Source organism: Chelmon rostratus, chromosome 14 (assembly GCF_017976325.1).
Source record: "Chelmon rostratus isolate fCheRos1 chromosome 14, fCheRos1.pri, whole genome shotgun sequence".
Classification (NCBI taxonomy): domain Eukaryota; kingdom Metazoa; phylum Chordata; class Actinopteri; order Chaetodontiformes; family Chaetodontidae; genus Chelmon; species Chelmon rostratus.
The window spans coordinates 3,745,422-3,755,907 of record NC_055671.1 but is presented as its reverse complement, the minus strand read 5'-3'; the positions used below and the strand labels follow the sequence as shown (position 1 = coordinate 3,755,907).

The 10,486-nt window shown below is 41.5% G+C and overlaps 1 protein-coding gene across 1 annotated transcript; it reads right to left on the bottom strand.

Annotated features, from left to right (window-relative positions):
• Positions 1–1,261: 1,261 nt before the first annotated feature.
• LOC121616884 (matrix metalloproteinase-18) lies at positions 1,262–10,117 on the bottom strand. The gene is made up of 10 exons (XM_041951727.1): positions 9,754–10,117; positions 6,951–7,207; positions 5,980–6,128; positions 5,560–5,685; positions 4,783–4,944; positions 3,861–3,990; positions 3,601–3,737; positions 3,308–3,467; positions 2,728–2,828; positions 1,262–1,883 (listed from the first exon to the last, which is right to left on the bottom strand). The coding sequence occupies exons 1-10, from the start codon at positions 9,889–9,891 to the stop codon at positions 1,756–1,758; spliced, it is 1,488 nt and encodes a 495-aa protein (XP_041807661.1). The 5' UTR covers positions 9,892–10,117; the 3' UTR covers positions 1,262–1,755.
• Between the last annotated feature and the right edge of the window lie 369 nt (positions 10,118–10,486).

Sequence of the window (10,486 nt, the reverse complement as noted above, 5' to 3'; positions counted from 1 at the left end):
TGAAATTAAGATTAAAACTACCTCATGAATCTGACAAAGTACTACTTGTATATGATTTTCAGCCAATTTTTTTAAATCGAATTCAGTTTTCAGTTGTGTTTCTCATGGAAAATGTGCTATATTACTAATTGGGGTATATTAAGATTTTAATTCAACAAACAAAATCAAATCAAAGGAAAAAGTACACGTGTAACAATATAGGAGATAAACTTTTAAAAATCTGCAGTTTCTATTCAGATCAAGATCTGTCAAAAATGTTGAAAACAGCGGTAGATGTGCATGTGGTAGATTCTTTCACATTTGGTAATTGCAATAGTTATTTTATTTATATTAAAATGTCTGAATATGCAAATTGATTAAAATGTGGAAAAAAATCATTTGCTTCTGGTGTCATTTCCTAAAATTTATTCCACCATATCTCATCAAAATCATTAAAGTAGTCATGAAAATAACAAAGAAGTAAGAGACAAATACTGTAAACAGGAACAAAAATCTAACCATCTTGACAGGCTAACAATGAATATGTCTTATATCATGTTTAATACTATTAGGTACTTAAATATTGGAAGAAAAAGTAAAATGGTCAATGTTGTATTCCTTATTTGTGCTTTACTTCATCCTCAAAGATATGTATACACTCTGAGTATTCATGCAGTCTGTTTACAGCAGCCATTTTGTCCCACTTGACCCTCAGATTCAGTCTGACCCCTGACCCCTGACCTCTGCTCTCCAGCCCTCACATGGCTCCTTCCGTCTCATATTGTTGTGAATGTTTAGAATACATGAGATCACATGAGAAGTCCTGATAGGTTAGGGACTACTTATAACTCACAGTCAATCATTGTGCTGCAGTTTTAATCACAAACCACTTCACCACCCAAATTATTATCTTCATTAATGTGAGTAAATCTGGAAAAATCATGTTGGTTCTGGCTTCATCATCTTTTCTACTGTCGCTTCCATTGTGTTTATGAAAACATTAAGATCCGTTTATTCTATAACATATGAATAGATGTTGGGCTGCATAGAAAACATAAAAGATTTGACATGATAGAGGAGCTGTGTGACTCAACTACAGGTGGTTATTTTCCATCCAGACACGTCCTTAAGAACCTGTAACGACTCTCAGTGTTAGTGGAAAGCTACATTCTGGTCACTGTTACCTAAGAGTGGACACGGAGGAACAGTAATGTCTGCTGCAATGTATTGTCTCAGGTGAATTGATCAATGCCGGTAAAAGCAGACACTGTGAGAAATAATGTGTTGCAATAGAAAATAAACTTTTTTAATCGTGAAAAATAGAAATCTTGAACCATTCTGGCCTAAAATCAGGACCAGTAGATCCCAGTGTCACAGCGATGCAAAGGCAGACCCATAAAATACATTTTACATTTGTTGAGTAGCTTTAGAAGAAAAAGGCATCATGCATTACAAATGGAGATATTTCACACACCCACACACGCCCAACACACACACACACACACACACACACACACACACACACACACACTAGCAGCAACATTTGAATCAAACACATTTAATACAAGGTACAAATGCCATTATTACAACACTGTATTACACAGTGAGGAAACACTTTTAACCAGTTTCCTGAATTATTCATCAGTTCCCAATTTTGTATTACCGTAGTGACATTGCGGTTATTGCTGAACATATGGTTTTGCAAAACTTTGTGTCTACACACATCACCATCGACATCAGGCTACACGGAGCGCCTTCAGCCATCTCCCTTCAACGTCACAGTATTTGGTTGTCGTTCCTCTCTTTGCATTCCAGCAGCTCATTAGCGGGGCTGGTGGAGACCACGTGTTTGGAGTTGGAGTCATATTTGTAGTGGACGTTCCCCTTGAAGAAGTGCACAAATCCTGTCGGGGGATGGGGGCGGGGAAGATTCATTATTGTGACACATGAAATGTACATTATCAGGTTGATGCTAGCAGGAATCAGGCGCAGAAGGTGCTAAAGTATGTGAACATTATCACTGTTCAAAGTCAGGATGCTAGCTGCTGCAGGCCGCAGGGGCTCCCGCATCACTTTGGTGAATGTTAATGTTTGTTTTATCTTGAGGGATTTGTAACTCCTTTCACCATCTGTCATTGCAAGCAGTGACCGTTCTAAAGAAAGCTCAGACAGGGCTGTGTTTCCTCAGGAAAATCCCTCTTTCGTTTGTTCTTGATTTTTTATTGCCTATTTTCTTGTTCATATCACATTCTCATTTAAATATTTGTATGTATCTGTTGATGTATTTTCTGTGTGTGTAGATGGAGGAGGCCACAGCAGCTTCACTGTGAAATCCTGCAGTATGTCTGGCAAAGTTTTTTCTCTGCTTTTGTGAAGCACTTGAAAACTGCTTTAAAGAGAACAGCATTAGCTTTGGATAAGAGCCTAAGTTTAGGCATCACAATCAGTACTTGCAGGGAATGGTGAGATTGGTGCATTTGCTACCATATGTCCCTTTGCACTTTATGTGTGGCTTTGCTCTTTAGGGGCTAACTGTAAGCCTAAAATACATATATACGTATATATTTGGTTGCTATTGGAGGGCTTTATGTTTTGTCACCCTGCTTGCGAGTCATTTTTCCTACTTTATTTTGCTTGGCCGATGCTGGTGTCGATGTAAAATGTATCAGAGTTTATTGAAAGCATTTTGTTCACATGCTACGCAGCACCTTTTATGAATGTAAAGGTAGAACTGAAGGGTGTAAATACCATCATAGACGACAGCTGCATCGATTGGAGTTGGAAGCCCCGGCCACTCCTGCTCTATAAGTGCTGCCGGGCCTTCCATCATCTTCTGCTGCTCGTTGTACCTACATGTTGTACACAGAGACAACAGCTTTGTCACTGTTGCTGCTCATTACAGTTAGAGTTACAAGACAAACCACAGTGCCTGCGGTGTCTAATGACACGAGCCAAGTCATCCTGATTAATACAGTGAAAACCCACACTGGATGAGAAACAGCAAAGCTGGTGACAACACTCTGCTTTACACACACAGGAAATGTGCAAGGTGTCATTACATCAAAGTGTCAAGTCAAGTCATCTGTTTCATATAACCTAATATTACAAATCACAAATTTGCTTCAAGGGGCTTTACAGTTTCTACACCATGAGACTCTGTCTTAAGACCCTCGATTGTGATAGAAGAAACTCCCTCAGAAGAACCCTTTAACAAGGAAAAATGGAAGAAACCTCCACAGACAGAGGAAGGATCCCTCTTCTCAGCTTAGTTTAGCATAAAGACTGGACCCAGGACAAACTTCTGAGCGAACTGTAGGACTTTAAATACCTCCAACACTCATGGCCAGTGAAGAACACAGTGTAGCGGTCGTTTCTAAAGTGAAGAGCAGCATCGACGGATTTTATTCTGGAGGGGAAGCCCAAGTCGGAGATGTTTCTTGGAAAGCCCTCCTCAACTATTAACTGCCTCAGCATCCAGTACTGATGACCTGAGACAAAGACACGACTGTCTTACATTTACAGATACAGTGCATTTCATATCCGCCATCCCTTCAGGTAAACTTGCTTTTTCTTTGGAAAGCAGAACTCATAATGCTCTTTTACTATATTATTTTATTTTACCTTTGAAAAACACAACTAAATTCTTATCCACATTCTCATAGACAGCATCCAGGTAGGAAGGCACGCTGTCCGGCCACAGGCTGCTGATCAGGGTGATTCCAGTTTCATCAAACTGAGGATGTTTGCGCCACATAAATCTAAAAAAAGAAAGAAAATGATCTCAAACGCCACCTCAGTAATAAGAGAGGATACACCTGGTGAGAATCAACGTCTGTCACCTTGCAGGATGTAGACGTGCAGGTGAGGGACAGTTTACCCACCTGTCTTTGAAAAACAGGACCTCCTGCTGTAATTCTGTCACAGCATCAAAGGACAAATGTGGATCACACTTGTCCGGTGTTCTTGGAGGAGGTTTTTTTGAGAATAATGAAGCGAAATTGGGACTGACACCTGCAGGCAACATAAGTGAACAGTTTAAGCGCCTTTTTGACAGAAACTATAAGACCCCAACCTTTGAAGTGTACCCAGCTCAGCATTTTCTTTTCAAATAAAGTCTAATAAAAGTGCAAGGATAATATGATTTCTCAGAATATATAATTGGAAATAATCTAATATCATAAACTGTACATGTTAATGTGATTTAATCATGATGCATTTACTTTATAATGCGCCTGACTCTCTTATGTATTCCTGTCAGATCTACAGTCTGTCATAATACAAATCATAACAATGCCTGAAAAGTTCAGAAAGGTTTAAAGCTACACAAACGAATCAAAATATGATGCATTCACAGGCTGAGAACCTGAGGTTTTACAGTTAAAAAAAAAACAAAAAGCTGTGACGCTGGTCATTATCCAGTGTCTTCGTAGTCAGCTGGTGATGAAACTGCAGAAAGAGGATGCTGTGGTTTTCAGCACTGGGGCTGATTTATTACACGACTGCTGTGGGAAGAAAATCAGTGGTGTCAACAACAAATGACTGTTTGATTACAAGAGTGTCACCATGTAGACGTAGTCATTTTGAGCATGTGACTAAACTGACATTTAAATATTTTATAGGAAAATGCTGAGCCATGTTCACGTGAGGATTCAGTTGAAAATATGAATAAACGTTGAGGTTGAGAGCAAAGCAAAGGTAAAGATGAGCTTATTTTGAAGCTGGCAGGTGCATGGCATGCTCTGCAGCCTGTCTGAATCCACGCAGTGACATGCCGCTTCATCTTTCGGATCCAGCTGAACTCACCGTACAGGTGTTGGACGTCTTTGACATCGCGGAAGGAGAGCTGGGGCTCATAGCTGGGGGCGAAGCTGTACGCTGGGTACATGATAGCTCCGGGGTCAGGTGAGTGGGGCAGGCCAAGTGCGTGGCCAAATTCATGGGCTGTCACGGCAAACAGGTTGAAACCTGGAGCAGGAACACAAGCCTCATGAGGGCTTTACAGCACAGAGAGGGCACAGAGCTGCATAAAACAGCTTCCAAACATGTCATGAGAGGAAGTGACAAACATTTTTGGGTGAATTGTTTTCTTTTAAATTCAGACTTGTCACTTATGATCTGTGGAAATATGTTATATATGAAATGAGTTATATGGCATATGCAAAATCTTTACTTTTTTACTTTGTTTCATGACTATTCTAAAAGTGAAAGAAGAGTATGACATTTTAAAAAATATGCTCATTCACGTTCTTGCTAAAATGTGGATATCACAAGTTAAATATGGAGCTACGGCCAGCAGCTGATTAGATCAGCTTTAGATTGGATGTCCTGGCATATTTTTTATTCCATCCACAGTCATTCTAGCCAGTCAGCCTAGCTGTTTCCCCTGCTTCCAGACCTTGTGCTAAGCTAATGGGCTACTGGATGTAGCTTCAGCTTTACCAGACAGGTGTAGGAGCACTAGTACATCTTCTCTGCACAAGAAAGCGAAGAAGTGAAGCTCTCAGAATGTGTTCCAGAAAGTTGGACCATTCCTCTACGTCAACAAAATCCTACTGTGTGTGACATTTCTGGCTTCGGTACCAGTAGAGTTGAAGCTCCAATCTTCATCAGCATCAAAGTGCACGTCTCCACCAATGCCATACCCAGGCAGAAAGGCATGAGCCAGGATTCCTCCTTTGCCATCAAAAGGTGAGCCATCCTTATGGTCTGTAACACACAGTTAACTGTTATATTCAGTAAATCATTTACACCACGTGGCATTGCAGAGGAGATCAGTGGCCCGTTGCACCAGCTACACAGAAGTTCTCTCTGGAGTTAGGGTCCACACTAAACGATGTGTGGAAACTAGTCGGTTTGATGCTAAAGCTGTGTCGACGTTTGGTTGCACCGCAGATATGTAATCAGAGAAAAGCACGATCCTTCATGCAGCGTTTTTATTTCGGCTACGTTTGAACTTACACATAGCTGGTGCAACCCAGTGCCGGTCTCTTTAGAGCTCACCGCCGTTGTGGAAGGAGATGACAATGTCAGCCTCTTTCCTGCTCCGCTTGCGAAATTTCATCGGTGTGACGTTGGACCAGAGCTTCCATGCCGCTCTGAAGACTTTGTGCACCTTCGAGGCTGGGATGGACAGGTTGTAGCCAGCTATCCTGAGGAACAAAGATACCATTTTATTTCTGAATTAGATTAATCTTTCCTTATTCTTGCATTTAATGCTTTTTGTCTTTCACTTTTTTCTCAGCAGCGGGTATAAGAACAGCAGAATAATCTTCTGGCATGCCATTTTTAGCAACGTCAGTCCTGCCAATCCACCACTTGGGTGCTTAAATATCTCAGTAAACAGTGGATGGTTTGCCATAAAAGTTTGTACAAACATTCACAGTACCCAGAAAATGAATCCTTTGGTGGCCCCCTAACTTTTCCTGTATCACCATCAGCAAGTTTTCACTTATCCTCAGAAATATCTCAGCAGCTAATGAACGGATTGGCACAACATTTTGCACAAACATTCATGGTCTCCAGATGACTTTTCCTCTTGCACCACCATCAGTTTCACATTTGTGGTTTTGAGTAAAATGGCAACAGCTATTAGATCCATTGATGTGAAATTTGGTGCAGACATTCATGTCCTCCTCAGGATGAGTTGTAGTAACTTTGATGATTCTTTGTTATGATTGTGCAAAACCACTGACATTCCCTCTTGCCTGGGCTGTATTAGTGCTAATACGTAAATGTTAACAACTAAGATGGTGATCAAAGGCCAAAGCATTACACCTGCTAAACATTAGCCTGATAGCATTGTTATTGTGTTCTTGTTGCCATGCTTGTGTTATGGACTGCGGCGCCTATTACAGCCTCACAGTGATAAAGGGATGCTCTTCATTGTTGCAGTCTGTGGTTCAGCCTCTAGCTTTTTAGCAGGAATCATATCAGAGTGACTTTTACTGCACAGCTTTCTGATCATTTCTAACCTGTAGCTGAGGGTTTTCTTCTTCCAGCGAATTGTCTCTCCAAATCGTTCCACATCTGACAGTCCACAGCGCGGCCTCTTCATGACCGCCAGAGTCTCTTTAGTCAGCTCTCCACTTGGAGGCAAACCAAAGAAGCGTTGCATCTTCTCGACCTTATCACAGAGCCCAGTCGTCCAGTCAGCATCTACATCTGTGTCTGCAGCCCTCCTCCGTCTCTCTGACTTGTGTTCGTAGCCATAGAAGTGCCGTAGATATGCCTGAGGAAGATAGCTCAGTACATGCAATGCATTTCCACAGTCAGCTGAAAGGTAATGAATGCACGTTGAGCTGATGCATGCCATTCAAACAAGAGAGAGCATTCCTTAATTAAAGTTTTCTTCTCTCTGTGCCTAGAGGGTTTCACAATTTATCTGTCAAGCAGAAAAGAAATCATATAATAAAACAAGCAGCTTGAAAACAAGCTCTAGGAGCTAAATTCCTTGATTTGTTTTCTGACATAGTCACGCAGGCTGAGGAATGAGACCAACGCTCAACCACTCATGAAATGATTAAACACAAACCAGCCAGAAATCTTGATTTCAACATCATGTCTTTACTGATCTTTACTGGACAAGTCGATCTGAGCGCTGCAGCATTTCTGATCTGCTTCCTGATATGACGCGTCCAGGCCTCTCGGGTGGTCCGGGACAGGTCTGCTTACTGTCCCCAGAGCGGACGCATGCATGAAGTTAGACTGTTTTTTCATATCTTGCTTTGCAATACAAATTTTTCTAATTTGGTTGATAAGCAAGATAGATAAAACAGGATTTAGCTAAAATCGCATTTAGCTCTTATTTATGGGTCATTACTCTTTTTAAAATGTTATATCGCCTTCTCTTTCTGTTACATCTCGTCTTAATACCTTCTGTGTCTTAGATTAAGCAGTTAATTGGCTCGTTGTTGATGGGAGCTCCACACATCGACCTGCCTTTCCTTGCCTCACCGACTTTACAGTAAACATTCCACTGGTCTCCTCGAGATTTAATGACAGTGGGGGGCTTTCCTTGCTGCACTCATGTAATTGTAGGTGTCAACAATAACCATGCAAGGTATAAAGCTGGTGTCGCTTCTGATTTACAGGATTACTGAAGCTTGTACAATAATCTCCATGGCCAAATGTTCCATTTACTGTAACACCTCTATAATCTGGGTGCTAATATTACTGTTATTTAATACTTAATTTTGGGAAATATGAACATATTTGAACTTCGTTCATATCAAGTATGATACAATACCTTTGATAGTTGATACTACAGATCAGTCAGTTTCAGAATTCATTGAATTTCAATACCTAGCCCATAACCCAGTAACTCTATAACTCTATAAATCAGAAAATTGAAGATCAAGATCATTCCAACAGTAAGCTGGCATTCAAACACAGGACTGGTGGCCATAAATATGCTTCACTTGGCAAATACGGCCACTAACTGTCTCTCCGTGTGTGGCTGCGGTGGCTCATATTTTGACTGCCGTTATCTGACTTCACTATCTGTTGTCGCAATAACGCTGGCCTTGTAGACATCACATCTCCCGCTGTCTTCTTGAGAAGTGAGTCTAGACAGACTGACAAGAGGCAGAGATTCAGAGGGAGAGCTCATAAAGACTCAGCGAGCTGATTGTTGGAGAGTTGAGAGGGTGAAACACAGTGCATAGGTGTAGACACGTGCAAGGCAAAGAGATTTATTTATCAAGATGCATTTCTTATCTCACTAAACACTGTGGTTACTTATCCACCAAGTCGTTAATCAACATTAACTTCTGCATGGTTGTATACATTTTTGTTACTGTGGGTTGTCGTGAAAGAATTTAAGGGAAATTATGACTTCTATCAGTGAAAATGAAAACAAAAATCCAATCAATCAAAAAAAGTATACCTCCAGAGGATGTTTGTCTATGCAGCAAGTGACAAATACAGTCCACATGGAAGGACGTCTTTCAATAGTCCTGTATGTTGAACTATTATCAAACTATTTTATGTTGCTGTGTTATGTAACCTGATGCACCAGATGTTTGTTATATAGAACTATCTGGGGAGTCAGCCGTGGAAAGTGTTTTTAAAAAGGCAGGCACTTTCCAAAAATACTTGATTGGACGGACTGTATGTGTCTGTGTCTTCAATCAGTCAGATCAACGATGTATGATGCAGTGGGACTCTTGCTGAAGCCAGTCGGGAGGAGAGCGAATGCATCTTTTCCTTTGAGAAAAGCCTTCAGTGCCGTTCTTTGCTCATCTTCTAGTAATGAAACACTCTCCAGTTCCAATATAATTGATGCTATAGCAGCGTCTGTAGCAGCATCTAGTCTACCTTCTTTATTGTTTTGGAATGAATGGTTGCCTCTCTCACTGTTGCTACACCTAAACTCCACCTGTAGCTGCCAGCTGTTCCTGGGGGGACACTGACTGATCCGAACCACGGTGGTACGGGCACAAGCACATACCTTGCCTCGCAAGGTAAATAAATGTCTGGACCTGTGGAAAAGGATCTCTGGAGCCATAAACAGTATTTGTCTGGAAACAGAATCAGTGGGTCAACTATAACGCCATTTAAGAAGCTTTTAGGGAGATCCAGCACTTAGTTGAACTAACAAATCAGCCATACTTGAGCAAAGCTCTTCTCAGCTCAAGGTAGTGGGGCTATAAAGCTGTCCAGAGTGAAGCTCCCATAAATAAAACAACACTATCCCAGCACAGAGACTGTAAATCTAGCTGGCAGTTCTCATCTTTTCTTACAGAGGTCATATCCCAGGTATGAATCAGTAAATACCTCTGCAAACTCCTGGTCAGCCTCTGATGGTCCAGCATGGGGTCGCATAGGCAGGTCTGGGCTTCGGAGAGGCAAGGCCATGACAGGAGTCCTGCCAGGCATCATAAAGGTCAGGAGACTCAGCCAGAGCATCCTCATGTTCGACAGGTAGGAGTCCCGGCAAGTCAGGCTTTCTTTGAGATGTGCAGCCGCTGACGCACAGGTCTGTATGCAAAGCTGCAGAGGGGACCACCTGCTAATTATGTGCGAGTGCTCCTGTCCCAACAAGAACGGCAAGGTGACTCCGCACACAGCAGGGTCGTCTTTAATGTCTCGGCAGAGAAGCACCAGGACCCTGACTTATAAAGCTCCTCACAGTAGAAAATCAGGTCTGACTGGTCCAAAATAGTGAAAACATTTTATCAGCATTGCTAACTGAGGAATCTGCCCCTATGTCACGCAGAGAGATACATAACTGCATCTGTTCCACAGAAAACAACTCCTTTCATTCTACACAAATATGAAAACACACCGCGGGGAAAGCCTGCTGATTTTCCCTGTTACTGCAGCTGAGAGGGCCAAAACCACATGTTCAACAATTCAGCAAGACAAATTAGTTACGTATTCATGAGCTGTTGTGACCAACAACAGAGCCAAAGACACATCTCAAAGACATTTGTCATTGGTCTCAAAGTAATTTCATACCTATAATTCAGTATCACTTGTCTTTTTGGCTTAAGTAAAATTCAGCTAT